The sequence below is a fragment of the Oncorhynchus clarkii genome, chromosome 12, assembly GCF_045791955.1.
Source record: "Oncorhynchus clarkii lewisi isolate Uvic-CL-2024 chromosome 12, UVic_Ocla_1.0, whole genome shotgun sequence".
Lineage (NCBI taxonomy): Eukaryota > Metazoa > Chordata > Actinopteri > Salmoniformes > Salmonidae > Oncorhynchus > Oncorhynchus clarkii.
In genome coordinates, this window is record NC_092158.1 from 102,096,470 (window position 1) to 102,113,696 (window position 17,227).

Consider the following 17,227-nt stretch of genomic DNA (forward strand, 5'->3'; position numbering starts at 1 on the left):
ACTAACAAACAGTAGTATATTATTATTATTATGGATGTTTATTATGTTTATTATTTATTATTGATTGTTCATGTGATGCATTAATCAAATGACTGTTTAGATATGTCTGTTAGTAAATGTTTCATAAGAGATAACGAATAAATGATAACAATTGATATTCAAGAATTATTGTGTTAACCACAACCAACATGCTTGAACTCTGTTTAGGTGTCAGTTGCTCTAAAATGAGTCTCTCTGGGGAGAGAGAGGGGGACCCTCCCTCTAAAATAAGACTCCCCGAGGAACATGACACCAAAGCTAAGAGGTGAGATGACAATTGTGGTGAAGAATTATTAAGAGTTTACTTCCAAAAAAAACGCACCTCTGTTTTTTAGTCTGAAATGGTTGCTTATGGGTACCTTCAATATTACTGGGGTCTGAGGAGGTACTGCTGGGGTTCTCAATCCGGGATCTGGGGAGGTACTGCTGGGGTTCTCAATCCGGGGTCTGTGGAGGTACTGCTGGGGTTCTCAATCCGGTTCTCAATCCGGGGTCTGAGGAGGTACTGCTGGGGTTCTCAATCCAGGGGTCTGAGGAGGTACTGCTGGGGTTCTCAATCCGGGGTCTGGGGAGGTACTGCTGGGGTTCTCAATCCGGGGTCTGAGGAGGTACTGCTGGGGTTCTCAATCCGGGGTCTGTGGAGGTACTGCTGGGGTTCTCAATCCGGGTCTGTGGAGGTACTGCCGGGGTTCTCAATCCGAGGTCTGCGGAGGTACTGCTGGGGTACTCAATCCGGTTCTCAATCTGGGGTCTGCGGAGGTACTGCTGGGGTTCTCAATCCGGTTCTCAATCTGGGGTCTGAGGAGGTACTGTAGGGGTTCCACGGCACCCACTTTCCAATGTAAGAGATTTTATAGAATTTTCACAACACGACCACTTTGCCTACTCTTAATTCTTGCCTAATATAATGGAATTCATTTTTTTTCAATTGTGATGATTGTTTCAAGCAGAATTTTTTTTTTTTTTTTTTTTTTTTTTTTTTTTGGACTCACTAAAAGTTATACACAATGTTCACCTACAAGAGCCGGCTCACAACGATTATGTTAGGTCACCACATAGCCACAGAAAAACACAGCAATTTTTCCAGCAAAAGATTTTCCAGACAGTCACAAAAACCACAAATAGAGATAAAATGAATCACTAACCTTTGATCATCTTCATCAGATGACACTCATAGGACTTCATGTTACACAATACATGCATGTTTTGTTTGATAAAGTTCATATTGATCAAAATAGGACTTTACATTGGCGCGTTACATTCACTAGTTCCAAAAACATCCAGTGATTTTGCTTAGCCACATCATTAAACAGAAATACTCATCATAAATGTAGTTGATAATACAAGTTAGACACATGGAATTATAGATATAGCTCTCCTATAGCTCTCCTTAATGCAACCGCTGTGTCAGATTTAAAAAAAAATGTTTTATGGTAAAAGAAACCCATGCAATAATCTGGCTACCCTGGGGCGGCAGGGTAGCCTAGTGGTTAGAGCGTTGGTCTAGTAACCGGAAGGTTGCAAGTTCAAACCCCCGAGCTGACAAGGTACAAATCTGTCGTTCTGCCCCTGAACAGGCAGTTAACCCACTAGGCCGTCATTGAAAATAAGAATTTGTTCTTAACTGACTTGCCTAGTTAAATAAAGGTAAAATAAAAAAATAAAAAAAAAAATAGAATGTGATTTTCTGTATTTTTTCTCATTTTTTCTGTCATAGTTGAAGTGTACCTATGATGAAAATTACAGGCCTCTCTGATCTTTTTAGGTGGGAGAACTTGCACAATTGGTGGCTGACTAAATACTTTTTTTGCCCCACTGTATATATATATATATATATATATATATATATATATAAACTATTTATTTAGATGGGTGACATAATCTGCCTAAGTAACAGCCATGTAGACAAAGAAGAGCTCTCCAGTAGGTACCAAAACATTCAAAGTCCATTTTCTCAAAAGTGAGGTTACAAGTTTATCAACGTTCAAAGCAGAATTACTTCCCCGTTGTTCCTCAACTGTAGTGTCCCATTTTCAAGCACTGATATACTATTTTCTACCCTAGTCTCTACTTTTATCCAATGTAAAAAACACCTTTTCAAATGTTGCTACATTAGACAAAATTCAGCCGGTTTAAGAGTGAGGCAGCTATATCGCAATTTGCGGAACAAAAACATTATTATTTGTCCCTCTGAAATGAAATCATCAAGTAATAGATTTTGAACAAATACAGGTCTGTTATTGAACAACCCTATGCCTTGATTAGATAGTGAAAAAAACGCAATAATCTATTTCATAATTTCTTCAAACAATTAAAGCATATTTACAAACGTTTCAGAAAATGGATCTATAGATCTATAGGATCTATTTATTTAAGAATGGAGCTCCTCTTATGTTTCCCCATCTGACTTGAGTGTAGTTGAGAGATGTAATGTTTGTCTCTGTTGTTTTGAAGTCCAATCAAGCAGGAGAGACCAGCCTCCCCTGTTCCCAGCTGTGTGTCCATGAAGAGTGACTGGTCTATGGAATATCCTATACGGTTTAGAGAGGGAGACTTTTCTACTGAACAAAGGTAAGAAGAACTCATGGGTCATGGTCAGTGAGTTAACCCTCCCGTGGTCCTGGGGTCAGGGTGACCCAGGCCCTGTGTGTGGGGGGCTCCCCTTTCTGTGCTCTGCGCTCGCGGGTCAGAGTGACCCAGGCCCTGTGTGTGGAGGGCTGGCGCTCTTGCGCTGGCGGGTCAGAGCGACCCTGCCAGCCACTGGCGAGACGTGTGGCGTGGAGCGTAGTAGAGCGTCTGCGAGTGTGGCGAGGCTGTGCTCTGGGCTCCCCGCTCTGCGCCCTGCGCTCTGGGCTCACCGCTGCAAGCCGCTACACGTGCCTCGCCGTGTGCTAGAGAGCAGCAGCCGAGTGTTAGAGTCGCGCTCTTGCGCTCCTGAGTCAGAGCGACCCTGCCAGCCTCTGGCGAGACGTGTGGCGTGGAGCGTAGTAGAGCGTCTGCGAGTGTGGCGAGGCTGTGCTCTGGGCTCCCCGCTCTGCGCCCTGCGCTCTGCGCTCTGGGCTCTGCGCTCATGGGTCAGAGCGGCCGGCTGGGTCGCTGCACAGGTCCGGACGTGCCCCGCCGCGTGCTAGAGAGCAGCAGCCGAGTGTTCTCGTGGCGCCCGTGGCTCAGTGCGACCCAGCCAGCCGCCGGCGAGGCGTGTGGCGTCGAGCGTAGTAGAGCGTCTGCGAGTGTGGCGAGGCTGTGCTCCGGGCTCCCCGGTCTGCGCTCTGCGCTCTGCGCTCTGGGCTCTGGGCTCTGGGCTCTGCGCTCCGCGGGTCAGAGCGACCCAGCCGGCCGCCGCACAGGTCCGGACGTGCTCCGCCGTGTGCTAGAGAGCAGCAGCCGAGTGTTCTCGTGGCGCCCTGCGCTCTGCGGGTCAGAGCGACCCAGCCAGCCGCCGCACAGGTCCGGACGTGCTCTGCGGGTCAGAGCGACCCAGCCGGCCGCTGCACAGGTCCGGACGTGCTCAGCCGTGTGCTAGAGAGCAGCAGCCGAGTGTTGTAGTTGCGCCCTGCGCTCCGCGGGTCAGAGCGACCCAGCCGGCCGCCGCACAGGTCCGGACGTGCTCCGCCGTGTGCTAGAGAGCAGCAGCCGAGTGTTCTCGTGGCGCCCTGCGCTCTGCGGGTCAGAGCGAACCAGGCCCTGTGTTTCCAGGGCTGGCGCTCTGCTCTCTGCGCTCTTGCGAGTCAGTGCGACCCTGTCAGCCACTGGCGAGGCGTCTGCCGCGGAGCGTACTAGAGCGTCTGCGAGTGTGGCGAGGCTGTGTGTGCGCTCTGCGGGTCAGAGCGACCCTGCCAGCCGCTGCACAGGTCCGGACGTGCTCCGTCGTCGTGTGCTAGAGTGACAGCCGAGTGTTCTCGTTGCGCTCGTGGCTCAGAGCGACCCTGCCAGCTGCTGCACAGGTCCGGACGTGCTCCGTCAGTCGTGTGCTAGAGTGACAGCCGAGTGGTTCTCGTTGCTCGGCTGGGGTGGGTCGACTGCACACGGCTACGCAGGAGCGCGCAAGCGAGCCTCGAGCATTTTCGGGTCTCGGTCTCCCGCAGTAAGCCGGCCCGGCCGGCCCCTACGTAGAGAGGATACTAATATTGTCAGTGGCACCCACTCGCGCGCACCCGCACACACCCGCACGCACCCGCACACACACACGCACAAAGTGACCGGCGCCACACCCACCCGTGCCAAGTGCGCTCTTGCCGCAGCAGCTCAGCGGACCCGATCAGTGGAGCCGAGCGGCCATGGCCGCGCGTTTTACGGCCGCGCAAGTTCTAGAACAGATCTTGTCCAGCGTGGACCAAGAAGACTACTCGGATTGCCAGGAGGAGGAGGAGGAAGAGGTTTCGGAAGACGAAGACGGGGAGGAATACAACCCCGAGCGCCGCGAGGTCGACGATGCCTCTTCTCCCTCTTCTGAGGGAGAGCAGCCCGAGGAAGAGCCGCCCGAGGACGAGCACGAGGACGAGCGCGAGGACCGCGGCGAGGAAGAGATCTCCTCGGCCCCGGACCAACGGGAGCCGCCGTTGCTGTCGAAAAACGGCAAAATCGAGTGGTCCCCCGTGGCCTACGGCCGCCGCCGCCGCGGGGCCCTCGCCATCTGCCAGGTCGGGCCGGACCAGACTCCGGGCCCCACGGCCTATGCCGCGACACAGGCCCGCGACATCGCATCCGCCTTCCACCTGTTTGTCACACCGGCGATAGAAAGGATAATTGTGGAAATGACGAACCTGCACGGGGCCAGAAAATACGGCGACGGCTGGCGACCCATGGACGCCACGGACCTGCGCGCCTACGTAGGGCTGCTGATCCTAGCGGGCGTCTACAGGTCCCGGGGCGAGGCCGCGGCCAGCCTGTGGGACGCCGAGAGCGGCAGGACCGTGTTCCGAGCCACCATGCCGCTCAAGGTCTTTCACAGGTACTCGAGGCTGCTGCGATTCGACGACCGCCAGTCGAGACCCGCCAGACTCGCCACGGACAAACTCGCGGCCATACGGGAGGTCTGGGACCTGTGGGAGGCGCGGCTGCCGGCCCTCTACAACCCGGGGCCCGACGTGACGGTGGACGAGCAACTGGTCCCGTTCAGAGGTACGGCACCGTGCTTGCGATTGCGCTTCTTGCGCTTGCTTCCTGTGTGTGTGTGTGTGTGTGTGTGTGTGTGTGTGTGTGTGTGTGTGTGTGTGTGTGTGTGTGTGTGTGTGTGTGTGTGTGTGTGTGTGTGTGTGTGTGTGTGTGTGTGTGCGTGCGTGCGTGCGTGCGTGCGTGCGTGCGTGCGTGCGTGCGTGCGTGTGTGTGCGCGCGCGTGCTTATATGTCTATGCAGAGAGGCGGTGCTGCCGTAGCAGCGGCACAAGCAGCGAGCGCTGGCAGCGTGTGTAACACAAAACGTTGGCCCTTGTGTCTTGTCCCCTTTCCAAAAGGCCGCTGTCCTTTCCGTCAGTACATCCCCAGCAAGCCGGCCAAATACGGCATCAAGTCGTGGGTGGCCTGCGACGCCAAGTCCAGCTACGCTTGGAAGATGCAAGTGTACACCGGCAAGGCGGCCGGCGGAGGCCCCGAGAAGAACCAGGGGATGCGCGTCGTCCTCGATCTGACAACGGGCCTGAGCGGTCGCAACGTCACCTGCGACAACTTCTTCACCTCCTACGACCTGGGCCAGCGGCTCCTCGAGAGGAACCTCACCATGGTGGGCACGGTGAGAAAGAACAAGGCCGAGCTCCCGCCCGCGCTGCTCCAGTCCAGGGGCAGACAGGTCCTGTCCTCCAGGTTCGCCTTCACGCCCACCGCCACTCTGGTGTCCTACCTGGCAAAGAGAAACAAGAACGTGCTACTCTTGAGCACGCTGCACACAGAGGGCCACGTCAGCGATCGCCGCGACAGGAAGCCGGCCCTCATCCTAGACTACAACTGCAACAAGGGCGGCGTGGACAACCTAGACAAGGTGGTGGGCACCTACAGCTGCAGACGGATGACTGCCCGCTGGCCCCTGGTCGTCTTCCACAACATCCTCGACGTGTCCTCCTACAACGCCTTTGTCATATGGCGAGAGATCAAGCCCGACTGGATGCCTGGCAAGCGGAACAAGCGCAGGGTGTTCCTCGAGCAGCTGGGAAAGGCACTGGTGAAGCCGCTGATCCAAAGAAGGCAGCATCTGCCCCGCACCGAAGCGGCGTCAGCCCTTGTCAAAGTCCTACAGAGTGCTACGGCGGCTGAGGCGGCCGCGGCCGCGGCGGCGGCTGAGGCGCCTCGTGATCAACAGCGCCAGGGCCCCGCCGCTGACACGGCCGCTGCCCCGCTCGTTGCCCCGGCCACCGGGGCAAGTAAGAGGAAGAGGTGTCAGCTCTGCCCACCCAAGAAGGACTCCAAGACACACACGGTGTGCTGCAGGTGTAAGAAATACATCTGCAAAGGCTGTTCACACGCATACTGTCACACTTGCGCACATTGGGCCTTTAGCCAGGACGGGACAGGGTGACCCGGAGGACAAGGGGACTAGACACAATACCAGGACAACGGGAGGGTTAAACAACACTGTCTCTAGTAATTTCTCCTCTCCCATTTTCCCATTTATTGTTGTTGTTTTCAGAATCCATAGGCTCATCCTTTTGTCCATTTTCATAGTCCTAAAACAATATTAAACAAACACAACATTCCCTCCCTGTGTGTGTGTGTGTGTGTGTGTGTGTGTGTGTGTGTGTGTGTGTGTGTGTGTGTGTGTGTGTGTGAAAGAGTGTCACTCCCTGGATGAGGAGATGTAGTCTCTATTCACTTTTACACCTACCTACATGTACTGTACATATTAACTTAACTACCTGGTACCCCTGCACATTGACTCAGTACTGGTACTCCTTATAGTGTCATTATTACCTCAACTACCTGGTACCCTGCACATTGACTCAGTACTGGTACTCCTTATAGTCTCATTATTACCTCAACTACCTGGTACCCCTGCACATTGACTCAGTACTGGTACTCCTTATAGTCTCATTATTACCTCAACTACCTGGTACCCTGCACATTGACTCAGTACTGGTACTCTTTATAGTCTCATTATTACCTCAACTACCTGGTACCCTGCACATTGACTCAGTACTACTGGTACTCCTTATAGTCTCATTATTACCTCAACTACCTGGTACCCTGCACATTGATTCAGTACTGGTACTCCCTATAGCCTCATTATTACCTCAACTACCTGGTACCCCTGCACATTGACTCAGTACTGGTTCTCCTTATAGTCTCATTATTGTTATTTTATTGTCTGGTCTGCGTCATATCCCAGAAGATATTTAAACCCCAAACCCCGGCCTGGTCTGCTTCATATCCCAGAAGATATTTAAACCCCTAACCCCGGCCTGGTCTGCTTCATATCCCAGAAGATATTTAAACCCCAAACCCTGGCCTGGTCTGCTTCATATCCCAGAAGATATTTAAACCCCAAACCCCGGCCTGGTCTGCGTCATATGAGTTCCCAGAAGATATTTAAACCCCAAACCCCGGCCTGGTCTGCTTCATATCCCAGAAGATATTTAAACCCCAAACCCCGGCCTGGTCTGCTTCATATCCCAGAAGATATTTAAACCCCAAACCCCGGCCTGGTCTGCTTCATATCCCAGAAGATATTTAAACCCCTAACCCCGGCCTGGTCTGCTTCATATGTGTTCCCAGAAGATATTTAAACATCAAAACCTGGCCTGGTCTGCTTCATATCCCAGAAGATAATTAAACCCCAAACCCTGGCCTGGCCTGGTCTGCTTCATATGCGGTCCAAGAAGATATTTTAACCCCAAAACCTGGCCTGGTCTGCTTCATATCCCAGAAGATATTTTAACCCCAAAACCTGGCCTGGTCTGCTTCATATCCCAGAAGATATTTTAACCCCAAAACCTGGCCTGGTCTGCTTCATATGCGTTCCTGGAGGAGATTATCCCCTCATGGCCACAGTATAGAGAGAGTGAGTTTCATAGAGAGAACAAAGGAATTTCTTCCCCCTCACAGCACTTAAGGTCTGAACAACATTTATGTTCTGGAGAAGGTATAAAAGATGGGTGAAGAATCCAGCTACGAACTAGTGCGTATGGTACAATTTTGTGAAACTCATGGGAGACAATACTGCCACATTACCATAACTCTGTTTATACAATAGCCTCAGATATGAGGCTTACATCTAATTTTTGTACAGGATGAATGAGGAAAGATTAAACTATTTGTGAAATTATGGGATGCTATGTAATGATGTAATGTGAGAGAATTGTATTTCTGTGTAAAGTTTCACTTAACCTCTCATTTGTGTAAGTTTATCATGGCATAATGCTATGCTAGGCTCTGCTGGCAGCAGGCAACATTTTCACGAAAATAAGAAAAGCAATCAAATGAAATCATTTACCTTTGAAGAACTTCAGATGTTTTCACTCAGGAGACTCCCAGTTAGATAGCAAATTACTCAGCTGTTCTAGTGGTCTGAGGCAGGTGGTAGATTACTCAGCTGTTCTAGTGGTCTGAGGCAGGTGTTAGATTACTCAGCTGTTCTAGTGGTCTGAGGCAGGTGGTAGATTACTCAGCTGTTCTAGTGGTCTGAGGCAGGTGTTAGATTACTCAACTGTTCTAGTGGTCTGAGGCAGGTGTTAGATTACTCAGCTGTTCTAGTGGTCTGAGGCAGATGTTAGATTACTCAGCTGTTCTAGTGGTCTGAGGCAGGTGTTAGATTACTCAGCTGTTCTAGTGGTCTGAGGCAGGTGTTAGATTACTCAGCTGTCCTAGTGGTCTGAGACAAATATTTGACTGTATAAAACCTAGCTGAACTACTGATTTCTCTGAGACTGAGGCAAATATATATTATTACTGTATAAAACCTAGCAGTACTACTGATTTCTCTGAGAGTGAGGCAGATATATATTATTACTGTGTAAAACCTAGCAGTACTACTGATTTCACTGAGAGTGAGACAGATATATATTATTACTGTGTAAAACCTAGCAGCTCTACTGATTTCTCTGAGAGTGAGGCAGATATATATTATTACTGTGTAAAAACCTAGCAGTTCTACTGATTTCTCTGAGAGTGAGGCAGATATATATTATTACTGTGTAAAACCTAGCAGTTCTACTGATTTCTCTGAGAGTGAGGCAGATATTATTACTGTGTAAAACCTAGCAGTACTACTGATTTCTCTGAGAATGAGGCAGATATATATTTTTACTGTGTAAAACCTAGTAGTACTACTGATTTCTCTGAGAATGAGGCAGATACATATTTTTACTGTGTAAAACCTAGTAGTACTACTGATTTCTCCGAGAGTGAGGCAGATATATATTATTACTGTATAAAACTTAGCAGTACTACTGATTTCTCTGAGATTTAGCAACAAAAAAACATTATTATTTGTCTCTCTGAAATTAAACCATGTGATAGATTATAATCAAATACATGTCTGTTATTGAGCATGCCATGATTACCTTGATTAACACAATCATTTATTTGATCATTTCTAGAAACAAAAAACACATTTGCAAAGATTTCTGAAAATGGATGTAAAGGATTTTTGGAATGAAACTCTTCTTATGTTTCCCCATCTGAGCTCAGAGTAGATGAGAGATGTAATGTTTGTCTCTGTTGTGTTGAAGTCCAATCAAGCAGGAGAGACCAGCCTCCCCTGTACCCAGCTGTGTGTCCATGAAGAGTAACCAGTCTATGTGTAAACCTATAGTGTTTAGAGAGGGAGACTTTTCTACTGAACAAAGGTAAGAAGAACTCATGGGTCATGGTCAGTGAGTTAAACAACACTGTCTATAGTCATTTCTCCTCTCCCATCTTCCCATTTTCTTTTGTTGTTTTCATAATCCATAGGCTAATCATTTTGTCCTAAAACAATATTAAACAAACACAACATTCCCTCTGTGTGTGTGTGTGTGTGTGTGTGTGTGTGTGTGTGTGTGTGTGTGTGTGTGTGTGTGTGTGTGTGTGTGTGTGTGTGTGCACTCAGTGGATGAGGAGATGTCTCATGTTTTGTCCACAGAAACCAACAGGAGAGATCAGAGTCAGAGATTCTCAGTGGTCAGTATTCCCAGAGTCATCAAACAGACCTGGCCTCCATATTCAGTGTATGTGGTCCTGTTATGTACATTTGTTTTTGTTTACCTCAAGTAAAGTTGATCTGTCAATCATTCATTAATGTGTTAATGAGAAAGCATTTATTCTCTTGCTTAACTTAATAACTTCATTTACTTCAGTTGCTTGAAGAGAATATTATTACATTTGTGAAGAACGAGATGAAGATGTTCAAGAGGATTCTTAGTCCAGAACTCCCAGAAGGCTTTGAGAGTCAGAAGCAGGATAAGGAAGTGGTGGATGCTGAAGATGAGCAGCAGGAGAGCAGTGCCAGAGAGGGGGCTCTGAAGATCACACTGCACATCCTGAGGAAAATGAACCAGAAGGAGCTTGCTGACATACTGGAGAAATGTAAGATCTGTCTGCCTCATGTTGAATGCTGTTTTATAACATTTAAAAGCTGTAGCTAAAGTACAGCTAAAGTAGCTGTGTAACTCAATGATATTGTAGCAGCCTTAAAACAACATCTAGTGACCTCATCAAGTAGCAGCAGGGATGTGTTGTGTTGATTCATTTAGAGAGAGAGAGAGAACATTAATAATACCATCAATAATACCAATAATAATATAATCAGTCACACCAGTCTGTAATGCATTATGAAAACATTTACACATTTATACAGTCAGTTAAGAGAATAAATTATTATAATGTACAACTTTATAACAGTCCATCAATACTGTCGGCATTAAAACAGACGTAATATTAATATCCTTTGTGGAATTTGTAGATTCAGATGAGTTTGCTGTGATTTGCCAACGTGAACTCCAATCAAATCTAAAGAAGAAGTTTCAATGTGTATTTGAGGGGATCGCTAAACAAGGAAACCCAACACTTCTCAATAAGATCTACACAGAGCTCTACATCACAGAGGGTGGAACAGGAGAGGTCAATAATGAACATGAGCTGAGACAGATTGAGACAACAACCAGGAAACAAGCAAGACCAGAGACTGCAATCAAATGTAACGACATCTTCAAACCCTTAACTGGACAAGACCAACGTTTCAGAACTGTGCTGACAAAGGGAGTCGCTGGCATTGGAAAAACAGTCTCTGTGCAGAAGTTCATTCTGGACTGGGCTGAAGGAAAAGAAAATCAGGATGTCCAATTTGTATTTGCATTCCCTTTTCGGGAGCTGAATTTGATGAAAGGAGACAAACACACTTTCATTGAACTTCTCAATCACTTCTCAATGGAAAGCAAACAATCAAGAATCTCCAACTATGACAAGTACAAAGTTCTGTTCATCTTTGATGGTCTGGATGAGTGCCGACTGCCCCTAGACTTCCAGAGGAATAAGATCTGTTGTGACGTCACAGAGTCAACCTCAGTGGATGTTCTACTGACAAATCTCATCAAGGGAAATCTGCTTCCTTCTGCTCTCATCTGGATAACTACCCGACCTGCAGCAGCCAATAAGATCCCTTCAGGGTGTGTTGACCAGGTGACAGAGGTACGAGGGTTCAATGACCCACAGAAGGAGGAGTACTTCAGGAAGAGATTCAGTGATGAGGACCTGGCAATCAGAATCATCTCACACATAAAGACATCAAGGAACCTCCACATCATGTGCTACATTCCAGTCTTCTGTTGGATTTCTGCAATAGTCCTTGAACACATGCTGAAACATAAGAGAGAAGAGATGCCCAAGACTCTGACAGAGATGTACACACACCTTGTAGAGTTTCACGCCAAACAAAATAATGAAAAGTATGTTGGGAAAGAAGAGACAGATCCAAACTGGAAAAAAGAGAGCATTCTGTCACTGGGCAAACTGGCTTTTCAACAGCTTTTGAATGGCAATCTGATTTTCTATGAGGAAGACCTGAAAGAGGCTGGTGTTGATGTCAATGAAGCCTCAGTGTACTCAGGATTGTACACACAGCTCTTTAAAGAGGAATGTGGGCTGTACCAGAACAAGGTGTACTGCTTCGTGCATTTGAGCATTCAGGAGTTTATGGCTGCTGTATATGTGTTCCTCTCCTTCATCAACAACAATGAGAATCTAATGGACAAACTGCAATCAACATCCAGTAACTATTTTGCGCTGAAGCCTAAAGATACTGTCTACAAGAGTGCTGTGGACAAAGCCTTACAAAATGAAACGGGAAACCTGGACCTTTTCCTCCGCTTCCTTCTGGGCCTCTCACTGGAGTCCAATCAGAAGCACTTACGAGGTCTACTGACAAAGACAAGAAGCAGCTCACAGAGCCATGAAGAAACAGTCAAGTACATCAAGAAGAAGATCAAGGAGAATCCCTCTCCAGAGAGGAGCATCAATCTGTTCCACTGTCTGAATGAACTGAATGACCATTCTCTAGTGGAGGAGATCCAAAGCTACCTGAGATCAGGAGGTCTCTCAGAAGCCAAACTCTTACCTGCACAGTGGTCAGCTCTGGTCTTTGTGTTGCTGACTTCAGAAAAGGAGCTGGATGTGTTTGACCTGAAGAAATACTCCAGATCAGAAGAAGGTCTTCTGAGGCTGCTGCCAGTGGTCAAAGCCTCCAGAGTTGTTCTGTGAGTAAATCAAATGACATTTAAGAACTAATCATCAGGAAGAAAGATTCTGTTTAGATTAAAATATTTATAATTTAAAAACTTACTGAATCAGTGCATATATATATATAACAATATGACCATACAATTCTAGGAGATGAAAAATGAATCTTTAAGTTGTTTGAGAGAATAAACCAAATGCATCTGCCACTCGTTAAATTAACCGTGTGTTTGTGAAGTCATGATGATCTCTTTGTCAGGCTGTCAGGCTGTGGAGTCACAGAGGAAGGCTGTGCTTCTCTGGTCTCAGCTCTGAGGTCAAACTCCTCAAACCTGAGAGAGCTGGACCTGAGTAACAATGACCTGAAGGATTCAGGAGTGGAGCTGCTCTCTGCTGTACTGGGGAATCCCCACTGTAAACTGGAGACTCTGAGGTCAGTATTCCTGTACTTGGTCAACAAGTGATAACTTTTCACCCGATCTACATGTGTTTACCAAGGCACAAATAGTCCACACCATATGTGTTTGGACAGTGAAGCTTACAGTTTTAAATTTGGTGCTATGCTCCAGCATTTTGGATTTGAGATAGAATGTTTCATATTAGGCAACAGTACAGAATGACACATTTTATTTAATCCCCTGAACATGGCAGCTAAAATGTAAAAACTTCTTAGGGATAGCGTCTAGTTTCCTGAATATCCGCCTCAGTGACATACCCAAAGTAAACTGCCTGTTACTTAGGCCCAAAAGCTAGGATATGCATTTAATTGGTAGCACTGGGTAGAAAACACTTTAATCTTAGAACTACCCCTCCCGGATCCGGGAGAATTGTCATCAACTGACACTAATTAGCATAATGCAATGGACAAAAAATAGTACTAGAAAATATTCATATTCATGAAATACCTCTGTTGTTTGTACTTCACGTTTGGTTGAGAAATCCACCGGAAATGCGACAACGCTGATAAATATTCCAAATGAGATCCATAATATCGACAGAAACATGGCAAAAGTTTTTTAGAATCAACCCTCAAGGTGTTTTTGAAATATGTATTCGATAATATATCAACCGGGACAGTTGGCTTCCCAGTAGGAGCGAGAGGCACAATGGCCGCCTTTGTCTATTACGCACAAATCACTCTGAGAGCCACCTGACCACTGATGCAATGTTGTCGTTCACACTCATTTGTCAAAATAAAAGCCTGAAACTATGTCTTGTGACACTGGACACATTAGGGAAGCCATAGAAAAAGGAATCTGGTTGATATCTCTTTCACTGCTCAATGGGGACACATAGGAACGCAGAGGTTTCTAAATAAGAGTCCCTTACTGATTGGATTTTTCTCAGGCTTTCGCCTGCAATATCAGTTCTGTTATACTCACAGACAATATTTTTACAGTTTTGGAAACTTCAGAGTGCTTTCTATCCTAAGCTGTCAATTATAGGCATATTCTAGCATCTTGTCCTGACAAAATAGCCTGTTTACTTTGGGAACGTTATTTTTCCAAAAATGAAAATAGTGCCCCCTAGTTTCAAGAGGTTAAAATACTGTCTATGACTATAACATAATTGATATGGCAGAAAACAATCTGAAGAACCGAATTTGTTTTGTTTTTGAGGTCGCAGGCTCTTCCAATGCAAACCTATTGGCTATGTGTAAATCCGGCTCCCAGATTGCAATTTCTATGACTTCCACTAGATGTCAACAGTCTTTATTCAAGGTTTCAGGCACCACTCTTGGAACTCCAATGCTATCAATGTAAACTCCATTGTCAAAAGATCCTGATGGAGCACTCCTTCTTTCCTTCTTTCTCTTCTACCTGGCCCTAGGTCTTTGTGTTGGGTAAGGGTGAAGGCCTAACTGTACAAGGTCCCTCTTGTCTTGTCCGTTGTAACATTCTCTGTCCTATGGCATGTTCTTACTTCCCCTACGTCCCATCTGTGTGTGATATATCGAGCCATACAATAATAATTTCCTCCTGTAACTGTGAAAGGGGGAAGTCTGGATGTAATGGGCACATACAGATAATGAAGACCAATCCAACTTTCATTGTCTGGCTTCCCTGCCTTCATGAACAGCTTTACCATTCCCCTGGGTGAATCAATTCCATCAAGTGGAAAGGGGATGGTTTTCAACTGAGATTTTGCTGTGGCGCAGGCATAACATTCTTCTTTCACTACTGATTGGGCTGTATACTGAATCCATTACAACCATAGGTTGGAACAGTAGTGGAGAGGGTAGCAAGTTTTAAGTTCCTCGGCATACACATCACAGACAAACTGAATTGGTCCACTCACACAGACAGCATCGTGAAGAAGGCGCAGCAGCGCCTCTTCAACCTCAGGAGGCTGAAGAAATTTGGCTTGTCACCAAAAGCACTCACAAACTTCTACAGATGCACAATCGAGAGCATCCTGGCGGGCTGTATCACCGCCTGGTATGGCAACTGCACCGCCCTCAACCGTAAGGCTCTCCAGAGGGTAGTGAGGTCTGCACAACGCATCACCGGGGGCAAACTACCTGCCCTCCAGGACACCTACACCACCCGATGTCACAGGAAGGCCATAAAGATCATCAAGGACATCAACCACCCGAGCCACTGCCTGTTCACCCCGCTATCATCCAGAAGGCGAGGTCAGTACAGGTGCATCAAAGCTGGGACCGAGAGACTGAAAAACAGCTTCTATCTCAAGGCCATCAGACTGTTAAACAGCCACCACTAACATTGAGTGGCTGCTGCCAACACACTGACACTGACTCAACTCCAGCCACTATAATAATGGGAATTGATGGGAAATTATGTAAATATATCACTAGCCACTTTAAACAATGCTACCTTAAATAATGTTACTTACCCTACATTATTCATCTCATATGCATACGTATATACTGTACTCTATATCATCGACTGTATCCTTATGTAATACATGTATCACTAGCCACTTTAAACTATGCCACTTTGTTTACATACTCATCTCATTTGTACATACTGTACTCGATACCATCTACTGTATCTTGCCTATGCTGCTCTGTACCATCACTCATTCATATATCCTTATGTACATATTCTTTATCCCCTTACACTGTGTGCAAGACAGTAGTTTTGGAATTGATAGTTAGATTACTTGTTATTACTGCATTGTCGGAACTAGAAGCACAAGCATTTCGCTACACTCGCATTAACATCTGCTAACCATGTGTATGTGACAAATACAATTTGATTTGATTTGATTTGAATCCCCAGTTTCCACCTCAATCACTTCCTTAATTAATACACAAAGTATTAGACAGTCCCGGTGAATCTGTTTAGAATACCTAAGTTCCTATCCTTGATTCATTCTAGGTGTTTAGCATATCAAGTCCAAGATGTCTTAAAATATTCCCCCAAATTCGTGAATAAAAACTTACTGACCTTGTCTCGTAGGCTGGGAAAGCAATGTCGGTTGGATTCCGTCACTGTCTCTATCGACCGATATAAACCGGCCTGTTATGGAACCTCAATGTCAGGGGACAGGTGGTTAATTTACGGGTCAACGACCAACCTGTGCACGGTTTTCGGCGTGTTACCTTCGGACGACAGGGACAGGTATTGGAATCCGGCTCAAAGGACCAAATTGTCATGAGAAATGTGTTATCGATGTTCATAAACTTCAATTAATCTACTCATTCTGCAACACAGAGTCTGTAAGATTCTGGTTGAATGAAGCAGACAAGAGTCCCAGCTTACAAAAATCAAAGTGTTTATTTATGAGGATGTCCTAGTCTGTTGTACAAAACCATCCATTTCATACTGGTTCCATATGCACATACCTTCACACACAAACAGTACGTATCCTACGCACATACTTCCACACAAACAGTGGGTGAGTTTTATCTCTTTCTCCATAGTTCCAACCACTGTGGATCCTTTCCCAGCCGACAGTTCCATCCCCCAAGATTAGGGAAACCTTGAAAAGTCCTCCCTGTCCTCATAAGTTTTCTCAGTTCCTGCCAGGTGGGTTCTAACTGTCCTCTGTATCTTTCTTCAGCCCCTCCCATACAAGTACAAATCCTGAGCTACGCCTTGCTCAGACAGTCTGTGTTTTTCCACTATACAGATACATTGTTTAACCTAATTCTGACTAAAACTACACACATCATCAGATTAGAATTGTATGATGCTAATCAATTATATACAATTATAAGGTTCCAGAGTGCAATTATTTCATCATTATCTTTTCAACATTTAAATTATTTTATAAATTGGTCAGAATACTTACTACTTCTTCAAATAGGGGGACGAGACACGAAAAGTGCTTTTATTTCAAAACGTAAAACAGTTATGTATGAAAATATCTTCAAATAAAAGGTGACATTATATACTGTCACCTTACATGAAAACCTTTGATCTCAAATCAAAATGTTGGAGTATAGAGACACATTGAAAATGTTAGCTTCACTGTCAAAATAGATATGGTGTGGACTGTTTACTCAATACAATCTAAATCTGATACCTCACTGTCAAAATAGATATGGTGTGGACTGTATACTCAATACAATCTAAATCTGATTC

At 46.2% G+C, this 17,227-nt stretch overlaps 2 protein-coding genes across 2 annotated transcripts in view; both read left to right on the plus strand.

Annotated features, from left to right (window-relative positions):
* Positions 1 to 211: 211 nt before the first annotated feature.
* Positions 212 to 17,227, plus strand: part of LOC139421759 (NLR family CARD domain-containing protein 3-like) — a 19,662-nt gene continuing 2,646 nt past the window's right edge. The window contains 6 exon segments of the mRNA XM_071172878.1: positions 212 to 304; positions 2,494 to 2,610; positions 10,087 to 10,171; positions 10,301 to 10,529; positions 10,906 to 12,694; positions 12,934 to 13,107. Of these exon segments, the coding sequence (XP_071028979.1) occupies positions 225 to 304; positions 2,494 to 2,610; positions 10,087 to 10,171; positions 10,301 to 10,529; positions 10,906 to 12,694; positions 12,934 to 13,107 (2,474 nt within the window). The 5' untranslated portion in view covers positions 212 to 224.
* On the plus strand, positions 4,317 to 6,546 carry LOC139421800 (piggyBac transposable element-derived protein 4-like). The gene is made up of 2 exons (XM_071172919.1): positions 4,317 to 5,160; positions 5,492 to 6,546. The coding sequence occupies exons 1-2, from the start codon at positions 4,317 to 4,319 to the stop codon at positions 6,544 to 6,546; spliced, it is 1,899 nt and encodes a 632-aa protein (XP_071029020.1).

Bases quoted from the DNA above. Each gene is read 5' to 3' on its own strand.
- LOC139421800 (XM_071172919.1), top strand. From the start codon at position 4,317: ATGGCCGCGCGTTTTACGGCCGCGCAAGTTCTAGAACAGATCTTGTCC. The intron at 5,161-5,491 runs GTACGGCACCGT...CCTTTCCAAAAG, and splicing joins GCAACTGGTCCCGTTCAGAG to GCCGCTGTCCTTTCCGTCAG.